The sequence below is a fragment of the Chlorocebus sabaeus genome, chromosome 9, assembly GCF_047675955.1.
Source record: "Chlorocebus sabaeus isolate Y175 chromosome 9, mChlSab1.0.hap1, whole genome shotgun sequence".
NCBI lineage: Eukaryota > Metazoa > Chordata > Mammalia > Primates > Cercopithecidae > Chlorocebus > Chlorocebus sabaeus.
The window spans coordinates 20,270,387-20,284,867 of NC_132912.1; the positions used below are offsets into that span (position 1 = coordinate 20,270,387).

Genomic DNA, 14,481 nt, shown 5'->3' on the forward strand with positions numbered 1-14,481 from the left:
GATTTTGGGATATTGTTTTCTGAGCCTCAACACACCCAATTCAATTTAATGAAGTCACAGTCTCCTTTGTGAAAAGAAAAAGGAAAAAAAAAAAAAGAGAGGGAGAGAGATGTAATGACTTGGCAAATACATATCACGCCTTCTTCCTGTAAGTCTCAGGAGCAGGGAGGCATTCCCCCCTGCAAAAACACCAGGTTCAGGACAAGCGGCCCTCAGCAATGGAACCACGATATTCTCACAGGCCCGCAGCCCACCTGCCTCACTGGCCCACTGTGACACTGCATGGACCATTTACTGTCCTGGTTCTGGTTCTCTTTTTGTTCCTTAATCATTTGTTTCTTTTACTGATGCATAATACTTTACATATGGGGACATGTATTTATTACCTGCATAGACTATGTAATGATCGGGTCAGGGTATTTGAGGTATCCATCACCTTGAGTATTTATCAGTTAATGTCTTAGGAACATGTCAAGTCCAGAGCAAAGTAATTCTCAAAGGAAGGCAGGAAATGCGGCTGGTTTAAGCCATTAGTAAAGTATACGTGAGAGAAAAAGAAATTTGAAGGTTGTTTTAGGCCATATTTTTTATTTCCTTTATGCTTACTCAAGTAACTTAGGAACTCTGGCCATTTAAGTTCTACCAGTGTCCTGAAACTTTGCCAGCAATGAGGGAATGTTGACAGGACAATCTAAAAGGCTTAAATTAGCATTTCATGCTCCACTAAGGTTTATGTTTTATTGAATGCCTAATGACATTATTATTTCAGAGAATTAGAACTACAGAGAGAAATTTTTAAAATGATTCTGGCAAATGCATTTTTTATTTGTAGCTACTTTAACAACTCCAACTAGCTAATTCTGCTAATGCATTGCACTTTTCTGAGGGAAGCTTGTAGCCACTATAATAGTGTCAATTGTATCTCAAGAGTCTCTTTTTTCCTGAGTCTTCATGCTGGAAATGAATCTTGTGGTTATACGATACAGGCTATTTCCATTAAAGAGTATTCAATAAACGGTGTTTGTGCTGGACTGGATTTGAACCAGAAAAGAAATAAGATATAACCATATGGAGCCAGTCATTAAGCATTGGCAACACATAAATAGGGAAATGTTAGCAAATCATTCATTTGACAATTCAGACAAAATATTATAATGCTTACACAATATAAGAGTAAGGCAAGTTAGGCGATTTCTCATATAGTCTCTGTGTAAATGTTAAGCTTTCAAGGCAGGAAAATGAACTAGATCATGGCTAATCATGCCTCAAGGTACTCATTAGTCTGTGTTCACTTCAGCTAGAGTGGATATTGATCAAAGAAGATTCTTGGTGTTTCCATATGATCACATTGTCCCTCCTGCTGGTATTGATCAGGGTTTCTAAAACATGCAATATTTGCACTTTGCTACACATCACTGTAAGATTTCGATCACATTTTCTCTATGTTAATCTACTCAAATTTAATTTTTCTTAACTTTTAAAAGGCACTGATGGGTGAGTATTGATCTATTGAAGTTGAATCACCATCACTAAGACTGAACGTTTAATTCAACTTTATTTTGGCTTATTCTTGGAGAAGACCCATGAGTAAAATATATTTTTGGAATCATATGAAAGCTTCTAGCATTGGCAGGGGTAACCAGAATTCTAAGTACTTGTTTCTGACAGAAGTATCTCTGAAATACTACATAAATGAGCATTTGGAAGTCGTCGTTAATTGGCAGGTCATCGAACAAAAGTAATTCTCATTAATTTGGGTTTTGTTCAATTCATCTCCTCACAATATGTAGAGGTCTCTGAGCAGGTAATAGAACTAGCATAGCAAAAGAAGGTCACACTTTCTCTTTACTCCATATGCACGATCAATAACTCTCAGAAGCTTCTCAATCATTGTTAGTAGTTGAGAATTTCAAAGTGTAACATGAAATAAAAGGAATATTAGTATTTTAAGCACCAAGTAATATGACAGATTGTGTGCAAACTTTAGTGTGAAGACTCAAGATCCCCCATCCTAGTGATCTTATGGAAAGGCCACATTATTTATATATTTATAAGAACTTGATGCTTTAGCAAAATACATGGGAAAGCAATACATAGGAATGAATTCTATTTAGACGCAGACAGAAGATGAGCCATCTTTTTATTTGTTTTAAAAGCTAAAAAAATTTAAAAAAAAAAGCTGTGATTTATATACTTTGTGAAACCTTACTATGTACCGTGAAACCAGTATTTCCTCTGTTCTTTTTTTTTTTTTGTGAAGTCTACTTTTTGAAGAATGTATATGCATCTTTCAGTTACACCAAAATTTCACTGAATTAGAGTTCTTAACAGTGTTTTTCAATCTGATACTCCTGAGATATTTTCAGCCAGTGACCCAGAGCCACATCGAGTCACAAAAGGGTTTGCTTCGACCCTTTCCCCACCCCTTCTGCAATACAATTTCATGATGAATAATTAGAAGTGGATAAAAAGATATGAGTAGAGAAAAGGAGAGATACTTGTAGAAGTAAACATTTGACAGCCTTTGCAAATTCTCGGATGAGTAGGTATCTTCCTTTTCTGAACACTTCTACTAAAAGGTAACTCACTATCGTCTGGGCCACCACATTCCCTGCTCTATATTTTAGAGGAGGTCATCGTTGGGTCTAATGATTTCAATATAAATTTAACTTTCTCTAAGTGAAAAATGGAGAAGAATTACTAGAAGTTTGATTCCAGGATTGTAGTGTGATTTCAGTAGGTTTGGATCTATCGAGATAGGATTATTAAATGCAGCATATAACTTGTATGATCTGAGGTTGTCATATTAAAGTTAGACAAAAATTAAATCTAATATGTAATGAGCATTTACAATGTGAAAGGGACTGTCTAGCAATATTCCTATATTATCTCATTTTAATCCTCAAAGCAATGCAGTAATATAGGTGCTATTATCCCTATTTCATAGATGAGGAAACTGAGGCACAGAAAAGCTAGCAAAGGAGCCCAAGGTAACACAGATTCCTCACAGCAAAACTGGGGTTTGAACCCAGACAGAATGTTCCAGAGCACATATTATTAACCACTATGACATTACTTCCCCAAATTGGATACTGTGATATTTTAAAAATAACTTATGGACAGGCTTAGTGGCTCACACCTGTAATCTCAACACTTTGGGAGACCAAAGTAGGAGGATTGCTTGAGCCCAGGAGTGGGCTCAGCCTGGGCAACATAGCAAGACCTTGTTTCTACCAAAAACAGTTTTAACAAATTAACTAGGCATAGGGGTGCATGCCTGTAATCCCATCACTTTGGGAGGCCGAAGCAGGAGGATCACTTGAGTCCAGGAGTTGAAGACCACCCTGGGCAACATAACCAGACGCCATTTTTACAAAAAATAAGAACAAAATTAAGTGGGTATGGTGGCAAATGCCTGTAGTCCCAGCTACTTGGGAGACTAAGGTGGGAGAATCGCTTGAGCTCAGGAGGTTCAGGTTGCATTGAGCCGTGATTACACCACTGACTGGGCAACAGAGGGTGATCCTGTCTCAAAAATAAAAATAAAAACAGTTTATAGCCTTACTAATTACCGATAGATATGCTGTTATTCCAGAAATGCATTCTTATCACTACAGGCATTTCAGGAGTGGAATAAAATGTTGACAACATTATTTTTCCACTTATATTGATCAAACCCTGGCGAGCACATTAGTATAAGACTTAAAAGGGGATTTTAAGTATATTTGAATGTTTTGTTCTGGTTTGATGTTAAAATATGTTTGCTTATATTTATTAGATTTTAAATGGTTAGAGTTCTTGTCAAAGTCTCCGTCTGTCTTCTTCCTCAGGGACATTGATGGATTTGCTAATGATTTATAAACTACATTATGCAATATAAATGCTAATTAACCTTCTTTAGATATGATACTGTGTATTTAATACGTAGCAATACTTATTTTTAAAGTGATTTAAGTTCCTTTTTTCCCTCCAGCTTTATGGAGATATAATTGACAAATAAAAATCATATGTATTTAAGATATACAGGGTGATGATTTGATATATTTATACATGCTGAAATGTTCCCCACAATCAAGCTAATTAACACATTCATCACTCACATAGTTATTGTGTGTGTGTGTGTGTGTGTGTGGTGAGAAGACTTAAAAATCTATTTTTATTGAATTTCATGCACAATGCAATATTATTAACTATGATCACCACGAAATATAAGAATGATTTAACTTATGTTTTACTTTTATTGAAGAAGTTTATTCTAAACTTTTAAAGCAATCACATTGTTATTCTCCATTAACTTTAGATTGTGAAACATTTTTACCCATTTCTCAACACTTCAGCTTTAGTATGGAAGAAATGGTATCATTTTACCTTCTTGATTTCATGAGTCAACATCTTTGAAAATATGTTAATCTATCCAAAAAATGTTTAGTATAGTCTGAATGACAATGAGTTGAAGCCTTAATAAGCAAGTGAGAAATCTGAGACCCTAATCAACACTTTCGACTTCGTTGATAAAAAGACTGCTGGTTACTTGGCATATGATTTTTATGTATTTTATAATCAGTCTTCTCACAGGATGAGGCTTAATTTTAAAACCACATTGGACCATTTGTATATAATTCTATATCCATTATTAAAATGCTGTTGTTTTGTAAGCAGGGAAATGTTAAAAGTTGATTTTTTTCCCCTTTTTTTTCTAGATGTTCGAAGAAGAACAATTTATGAATACCACCGAGTAGAGCTACAAATGTCAAAAATTACCAACATTTCAGCTGTGGAGATGACCCCATTACCTAGTAAGTGAATATGTAAACCTAGGTGGAAAACAGGATTTGCAAACTTGATAGTCTGATCTGTTCAATGGTTATCATAATCGTATTAAATAATTACCATTATAATTGTGTGTGGCATGCATGGACGTTTTGATCCTGAGGATTGGGGGACAGTGATTTTTATTTTAGTTGAGTAATCTCTTTCCCCCCATGTTGCCTGTTAGTCTTTGTGAATCTGAATCTGTTCTTTCCTGTTTTCTAGCATGTCTCCAGTTTAACAGATGTGGCCCCTGTGTATCTTCTCAGATTGGCTTCAACTGCAGTTGGTGTAGTAAACTTCAAAGGTAAAAATATAATATTAAGAATAATAATAAAATTTAAAAAGATATTTTAAAAGATTAGAAATTTAAAAAAAAAATAACTTATGGACAGGCACAGTGGCTCACACCTGTAATCCCAGCACTTTGAGAGACCAAAGTAGGAGGATTGCTTGAGCCCAGGAGTTCAAGATCAGCCTGGGCAACATAGTAAGACCCTGTTTCTACCAAAAAGTTTTAACATATTAACTGGGCATGGGGGCAGTGCATGCCTGTAGTCTCAGCACTTTGGGAGGCCAAAGCAGGAGGATCACTTGAGCCTAGGAGTTGAAGATCAGCCTTGGCAACATAGCCAGACCCCATTTTTACAAAAAAATTTTAAAATCCCATTGACTTGGAAGTGGATGTCAACTGTGTAGCATATGTATGCATTAGCACTATTGTATATATAAAATATGTAGATATCATGATCAAAATGAAAACAAAACTCATAAGTGGGAATTTTACTATTTTCCTTTGAGAGCTCAAAATGACTAAGAGTCTTTATATTTAATAAGGTCATTATCTGACATGTATTTATAATTCTCTGTGGGACTTAAAATACAGGATGATTATAGAGCAGTTGATGAGCCTATAAACCTACAGAAGTGTGTTATGAGATATATTTTCATAGCAAGGGTAGTTTATAATAATCACATGAACATTCTGAGTAAATTCCTATGTAGCATCTCAAAGGTTATTAGTCAAGATCGGAGATATAATCTAATACAAATATAGAACATGTGGTTTTGACGTCACATTGTAATTAGCTAACGCTGAAACTTAAGCTACATAATTTACTGGTGTCAAAGAGGTTTATTGATTTTGACAAGTGGCAAAGATGGTTTTCCAGTTACTAGAGCTTTTCAGAGACTGAATAATCATTTGTTGGAAATACAGGATGAAGACTTGTAAATCTGTTTTGTTATTTACTCAACCATTTTGTGCATCAGTGATGTTCCGGGTACTGGGAACACAGTAGTAAACAATATTGACACGGTCCCTGTCCCCCGTGAAGTTTACAGTCTGCCTTTCTCGCCTTCAGAGTCTATGAAAATTGTTTCCCCACGAGGAAAACTGAATATTCATGCTGTTAATCCGTGTATGTTATACCCGAGCTTTCGGTTGTATGAGCGACGTCTGTCTTACCATCTTCTTGCTATAGCATTTGCTGTAACGATAAAGACATGCTCCAGGAATACTTTAAAACTTATTGAATAATGCAAAAATAAAATGCCGATATTTCGATCACAAGCTTTGGGAAACATTTTTAACTCACTAACTTTAGAGCAACTACTGCAGTATTATGGCTAGAACAATATTATTTATGATAACTTCTGTTTTGTTTTCAATTTAACGGGGCATTCTAGTAATTTCCTTTGTGAAATGAATTCCAAATAATAAAAAAGCAAGCAGGCAGTTTGCATTTTTAAAAGGAGATTTTTAAGTTAGTTATATATCTAAAGTAGGAGGAACTGCTATAAAAGCAAGATTTTATGGTTATTTATATTGATATTTTACTAAGTTTTCCATAAAGATTATATGCATATCAGAAGTTATTCAAAATCTGTTTAGATACCAACATAAGGGAATCTAAAGAGATGGCATTTTAATATGTATATTTAAGGAAATCTGATCTCAGAATTGGAAAATGTCCAAAGGAATGATATAGGAGGCACTGGTTTGAGCTGCATACCTACTTCAGATCCATTTCAGTGATCACCTCATCCAAGTCTGTGTGAGGTGCCTATCAGTTGTTTTTCTGCATCCTGGGCAAACCGCCATCATTAGCATTTTGTGTAGGGCCTGCTGATGCTTGTTCATTTGTCTGTCTTCTTTGCTACGCTCTAAGTTTATTAAAGGCAGAGACCATATCCAATTTGTCCTTATATCTCCAGAGCCTAAGAACATACCTGGGACTACAGAAAAGAAAAAAAAAAGGATGAACAAATGAACAATGATTAGCTCCCAAACGAAGGAATCATACTAAAATTTGTGTAGCACAAAGGGTTTCTCGAGATGAGGGACTTTCAATGCTAAAACCAGGAAAGTCCAGGAAAAAAATAAGGGCCATTTGACCACCCTAACCAGAAGACAATTAGGAGAATTTTTGACTTAAATCGTGTTATGGTAAATGGAGGTTTTGAAGGTTCATCTAGAAACCTGCTTACCACTGATCATTTCATCTTTTAATATAATTTTTGATGAAATATATGTTTAAACTTCCAAACAAGCAATTTTGACAATCAAAACATATCTGCGAGTTGGAATCTGCTTCTACTGTTAATACTTTCAGTTTATTGAGAGATGTCTCTGCCAGACATTAAGCCAAGGAATTTTCAAATATCACACTTAACATTTTCACAGCGGAGGAAACTGAAATTTTTAGGAGCTCAGCTACGTGTACAGGGTCTCATAGCTCTTAAGTGATAAGTTTGGAATCAAACCTCCATCTTTGTGATGCCCAGCTTTTGGTCTTGTTTTTTCAACACCTGTTCTGTGTCACACCTGCCAGGTTGCAGGTGCATCAAGCAAGATAATTTTCATTGCTTTCTGAGAAATTGTAGACGTATTACTGAAAAATAAATCTGTCCTAGTTGATGCCACAAGAAAGTATCATTGATTTGAAACTGGCATAAGAATAATGTAGAGGATAATCGAGAAAAGTCTAAGACTTTTGCATATTATTGAAAGCATAGTTTCTTTAAGATTACTGGGGAAAAGAGAGTTGGTGAGGCATATGAATGGGAAAGAAATTCATCAAAGAACACTACTCAAAAAAAGTACAGGCTGGGCGCGGTGGCTCAAGCCTGTAATCCCAGCACTTTGGGAGGCCGAGACGGGCGGATCACGAGGTCAGAAGATCGAGACCATCCTGGCTAACACGGTGAAACCCCGTCTCTACTAAAACTACAAAAAAACTAGCTGGGCGAGGTGGCGGGCGCCTGTAGTCCCAGCTACTCAGGAGGCTGAGGCAGGAGAATGGCATGAACCCGGGAGGCGGAGCTTGCAGTGAGCTGAGATCCGGCCACTGCACTCCAGCCTGGGCGACAGAGCAAGACTCCATCTCAAAAAAAAACAAAAAAAAAACAAAAAAAAACAAAAAAAAACTACAAGTTTTCTGAATGTTACTGTTTGGTGTTTTATTGAATACCGAACACTTATTTAAAATCTTGGATTTATTTTTAATTCTTCAGCAACCCCGTTACATACATATCAAAACCTGTTTAATTAATCGGTTTAAGTATGCCTCATTGCACTTTTGTTCAACTTAATTTCCCCACTGCATTTTATAAATTTCTCCTTAGACCTGTAAGCTTCAAAACTTTGCTTTGCTGCCCAGAAGCATTTCCCCAGACTTTACAGCTTTTATGAACAAATTCAACAAAGCAAGAGAAGTCTTAACCTAAGCAGCACAAAAATTGCCCCTCTGGCTTTTTTCTTCCATCGCTCTTACTTTCTTCTTTGTGCTTACTTATCCCTGAATGATAATCAGTTGGTGGTAATTACTGAACTCTCAAGTAGGGCTTGCTCTAAAAAGATAAGATAATTTTAATTGGTTTGTTGATTTCATTTAATTCCTATTTTTCAGGGAGCAAAAACTAAGGCAAAATGTTTGCAATGGCTTTCCCAAGCTCTAAGAGAATTTGAGTTATAGAAACATAAAGAGATCCATGGTCTCAAGTGCTTACTTAAATTACTTGGTCCATTTCTTTGGACTAAGAGTGGTTTTGTTTCCTCATTGCAAACTGAGAATATCTAATCAATCACTTTTAACTGCACCTTATAGCTTCACTCATTCCACAAAAATTTGTGAGTGTCGGTGTTCAAGTCACTCACCAAGATTGTGCGTTCAGTAGTGAAAAAAGACAGACAAAAATCACTTCCCAAGGAGAGCTTTCATTATGGTATAGGGAGACAGAGTTCAAGCAAATAGATATACAGAAAATAGAGTTAATAGTGACGAGTGTTACGGTAAGAGAAATAAACAGGAAAATGTAAGGGGATAATATAGCAAATTGGTAACAATAGCAGGAGTTTACTTTTTGATATCGCCTTTAAGTAACCTTGCTCTTTTAAAGACAGCATGGTTTGATTAGTTTTTATATGAAAATACATTTTTTGCACTTACAGTATTCATTCACTCATTTATTTACTTAACAATGTATAGAATGCATAACACCTGTCAGGCATTGATCTAAACACTAAGGTAGTTAGAGCAATAATCAAGTATTAATCAAAACCGTAGCTCTCATGGAGCTTGGAGTTTAGCTTAGCAAGCCAGAAAATTAAGAATTAATAATTAGGCAGACAAAGTCAAATGGTGGTGGGTTGTCTGCTGGATTTGAAAGAGCCAAATTGCTCTTGGCTGGGTGGCCAGGAAAGGCTTTTCGGAGGGAGTAATAAATAAACAAAGATCTGAATGATGGGTAGGCAGCTACAGCGAGGTGAAAGCAAAGAGACTTGAAATGCCATTTGAATGGCCCATACAGTGGCCCTATGGTGGGTCCAAGTTTGACCTGATGAGGAAAGGAAATAAACCTGGTGCATTGGGAGGATTCCAAGCTGGTTTTGGAGTGAGAGGGACATCAAATAAACTCAGAAAGCTACCCAAGTGCTGGGACACAGATGGCTCTGTAAGCTAGGGAGAGTTTTATCCTCAGAATCATGGAAAGCATTTAGACTTTATCACTTACGCAAAGGGACATGATTTTACCATATTTAAAAATGGAACTTTGGCTGCTTCTTGGAGAACAGAGCTTTTGTTGATTTGTTTATTTGTTTGTTTGGGGAGTGGTCCAGAATGAAAAGGAAGAGGCTAGTAGTGAGCTTGTGCAATAGTGCACAGGAGGTAATAATAGTAACTTGGACGAGCGTGATGGTTCTGAGGATCAGGAGAGATCAATCAATGCAAGGTGTTTGGGAAGGAAACAGATTATGTGTGTGTGTTTGTGTGTGTGTGTGTCTTAATCAAGTTTATTGAAGTATAATTTACATACAATAAAATATGCACATTTTAAATGTCTGAGGCAGCTTTAAAAAGTATAAATTCCCGTGTAATCATCACCGCATCAAAATACAGATTTCCTTCATGTTCCTTTACAGCAAATTCCTCCTCACCGCCACTACCTTATGTAGCAACCACTGATCTTATACCTATCATCATACATTTATTCTGTCCAATCTACACCTATATATAAAGGGAATCACATGGTATTTACAATTCTGAATTTAGCTTTCTTTCAGTCAACGTAACATTTTTTCAATTAATCTATACTATATTGTTCAAATATCAGAAATTTGATCCTTTCAATTGCTGAGTGAGTGAATACACAACAATTTATTTACTATTTGCCTATAGATGAAGATTTGGGTTGTTTTTAGAGGCTGTTATGAGTGATGAATAAACCCACTGTGAATATCTATGTACAACTATTTTTACAGACAGATGTTTCCATCTCTCTGTGTTGGGTGGTAAATATATAACTTTATAAGGAACTATCAAATTGGTTTTCTATATGGGTATTTTAGATTTCGTTTTTGAAAAATTTTGCTTTAAGCTCTGAGATACATGCACAGAACGTGCAGGTTTGTTGCATAGGTATACATGTGCCATGGTGGTTTGCTGCACCTATCAACCTGTCATCCAGGTTTTAAGCCCTGCATGCATTAAGTATTTGTCCTAATGCTCTCCCTCTCCTCGTCCCATACTCCCTGACAGGCCGTAATGTGTGATATTTGCCTCCCTGTGTCTGTGTGTCCTCATTGTTCAACTCCCCTTATGAGTGAGAACATGTGGTGTTTGGTTTTCTGAAACAGATTATTTACTAACAAATTAGAAGTGAAGTAGAAGGGAAGAAGAAGAATCAAGGATATTTCTTAGATTTTTGTTTCAGCAACTGGTGGATGTTGGCACTCTTTTGAGATGGGTAAGACAGCACAAGAAAAAAGACTAGGATGAAGAGAAATGAAGAGTTTGCTTTGGGACAAGATAAGTCTGAGATGCCTGTCAGACTTCAAGTGGAAATGTTGAGTAGATAGGGGATATGTAAGCCAGGAATTCCAAGAAAGACTAGAGGTTCAGATTGGAGAGTCATTATCATATAGATAGTGTTTAAATTTGTAGGACTGAATGAAATCAGCTATGGAGAGAGTATAAATTGAAAGCAGCTTAAGAGGTTTCAGAAACTAACTTTGTGGCATGGCATCATAAGGTATGATGCTAATTTTTCATTACATAGAATTGTTTTAAGTACGTTTACATACATGTATGTTTGGATAGACATAGAAAACCTTTGAAAAGATATGTGAGAAACAATATTTGTCACTCGGGAAACAAATGAACAGGGAGAGACAAGAGACTGTTACTGTTTATTACGGACTTTTTGTATGATTTGAATTTTTGCCACCTGAATTGGGAGACAGGAGGAGGAACCAGCAAAGGAGAAATAAGGAAATACTAGCTCTTTTAAGGAGTAGAAATGCACTGTTACTCATTTTAGCATCTTCCACAATACCCAACACAGTGTCTGGGCAAATACAGATCTTTTACACGTATGATTGGACTGAATTATGCAGATAATTAAGGCCAAGATTTCTACTTTCCTGAGAATTCTAATTGCCCATTTTGGCTATTACTATCCACTGGGTTTTGTCAGTGTTGACCAAATTGCTATAGAGAGAACTAAGCTTGTGTACGGCATGAGATGTCAATAATCACAGTGAGGCATGTTGAACACTTAACCTCTTGGTGTTAGTCTTTTGGTGCCTCACTTTAAAACAAAATTTTCCACCTTATATTTTCTTAGATCCAGTCAAAGTTATAAGCTTGCTCCTGGTAAAAACATATAAATAAAATATTCCATGATTCGATCCATTAAAAGAATAAACAGAATAAGCCCCTCCTTATTAATGGTAAAGACATGTATTTATATAATAGTAGTATCACATCATTATTGGTGAAAAAATATGAGATGGTGGAAAAAAGATGTTTCCTAACAACTTTTCTACATTTTTCAGCTTTGTTATTCTACTGCATTTCCCTGAGTGTACTCTGGAACTGCTGTTATTTTCCATTGAATGAACTTAATTCCTTTGCAGTAATGAAAAGAGAAACAAAAAGAATCACCTATATTTCATAAATTAATTGATTTAAAAGTAGGTGCCAGTGTTATACTTGTTTTATATATATAAAACTTAATATATGAAAATTGTGTGTAATATATAAATTATATATAAAATTATATAAGAACTACATATAGTTTTACATAATGAAATTTAAAAAAAATCATGTATATTATATTTCAAAAATTTTGAAAATTTATCAAGTCAGAAATGTTGGCTAATTGGTTAGTAATATGAAAATGTATTATCAATTAAAATTAATTAAGGGTAAAATAATTCCTTCTTACTTAGCGGCAGCTAATTTTTGCAGATAAAATGTACTCATATCTGATGTTCATTTAGCTTACAGAAATTAAACTAAGTTTGAAGACAGACAGAGAGAGACAGAAAGCAAATTTAAGTAGTAGTTGAACCTATCTAACCTTTCCCGAATCACTAGTCTTTTTCTCCTGAATGAAAGTAACAGACAGACATGAATATGCCTTTCTCCTTTGGTTTTGTCTCTATGTGCCCCTTTAAGTGGGAACATTTGCAGCAGTAAGTGTGACTTTAGTGCTTAAGAAAAGCTGTGGGTATGTCCTTTGCAGGGATGTGGATGAAGCTGGAAGCAATAATTCTCAGCAAACTAACACAGGAACAGAAAACCAAACACTGCATGTTCTCACTCATAAGTGGGAGTTGAACAATGAGAACACACAGACACAGGGAGGGAAACATCACACACTGGGGCCTGTCAGGGGGTGGGAGGCAAGGGGAGGGAGAGCATTAGGACAAATACCTAACACATGCGGGGCTTAAAAGCTAGATGGCGGGTTGATAGGCGCAGCAAACCACCACGGCACCCGTATACCTATGTAACAAACCTGCACGTTCTGTACATGTATCCCAGAACTTAAAGAAAGAAAGAAAACAACAACAACAAAAAAAAGAAAAAAAGAAAAAACCTTGGGTGTTTTCCATACTGTGGGGTTTTAAAAGTAAGCCAACAACTTTGTATAGGGTCAACCCAAGGCCTCACAGTCCATTCTGACATTGCCAGAAAAACTGGGTGTATTAAGAGACAATGTGTCAGGCTCCTGAAGAATGTCATACCAAGGGAATTCCAAGCATATTTTGACTCTATCTGAGTTCTGCCTACTTATTCACCACAGTGCCTAGCCCTCCAACAAGGGGCAGCTTCCATGCTCATCCTTCAGGGGCATATAAAGCATTCTTTTGGACTAATTTAGCCATAAGAATTTTAAGATTGAAAGGAGAGAATCAGGACACCACAATTGTTGAATGACAAGCCAGGTATTCTTGGAATAAATGGCCAAGAGTAAAAATTGTAAATTAAAATAAATCAGTAGTTAGAGTCAGTATAATTGTTCCTGTTCAAAGGTACCGTGTACATCCTAGAGACAAAGCATTGCTTATAACCTTTTTACCATTATGATCTAAGTTCATATTTGAAGCTATTTTTAGACTATACATCTACATGATGGTTTCATATAAGGAAATTAACTCGCTTTAGTGATTAGTTGTGAAATTCATACCTGATAATCAAATAGAAAGCTATGTAGGAAATCTAAGAGCCCTGTTCCAAAATTAGTTACAACTTTAGGCTTATTTTCATGGATTGGGATAGGATAAAGTTTTGCTTGCCAAAGCACCTAATTTCAGATAGACATTTAGAACTCACCAAGCATTAAGAGTTTTACAAACTTTTGTTGATCCAGGTTCCAATATGCTGACTTCCTTGTAAGTTGATGCCACTTCTTTTTGCATATCAGAATTACTGATTAGTAATATTCTGATAGTTAAAATGTTATAATTTTCACCATATAAGTTGAATGCCAAGTTTAAAATTAAAAATATGAATCTATTTATAATTTGGACAAAATCCATTTTTGTCTTGCTAAAAAAAGTCCTTGCTGAAATATCAGATTCAACAAATTTATTTAATTGAAAAATATTAATTGGAATACTTTATTGTCACACTACCTGGTCATCATAGACAGAAGGAGAGAGAATTGCTGTCATTTCTAATGGAAAGCATCAAAGAAAAATTAAACTTTAATTGTTTGCAGTTAGCAGCAGTGCATAAATTGCTCATAAGTCTGAAACTGATGACCACACTAGAGTAGGTCTGGACTGGATGAGATTCTTTCTCTATAGTGTATTCTTTTTCTCTTTAACTTTTATTTTAGGTTAAGAAGTACACATCCAGGCTTGTTATACAGGTAAAC

General features: G+C 35.7%; 1 protein-coding gene across 2 annotated transcripts in view; it reads left to right on the forward strand.

The window, feature by feature from the left end:
- The window catches only part of PLXDC2 (plexin domain containing 2), a 461,353-nt gene that overhangs the window by 349,033 nt on the left and 97,839 nt on the right, over positions 1-14,481 (forward strand). For both annotated transcript variants that reach the window (XR_012093899.1, XM_008002439.3), the window contains exons 8-9: positions 4,701-4,796; positions 5,035-5,116. Coding sequence is in view for 1 of the 2 variants with exons in the window: in XM_008002439.3 (XP_008000630.1) it covers positions 4,701-4,796; positions 5,035-5,116 (178 nt within the window). In the remaining variant the exon portion in view is untranslated. The remainder of the gene's footprint in view (positions 1-4,700; positions 4,797-5,034; positions 5,117-14,481) is intronic.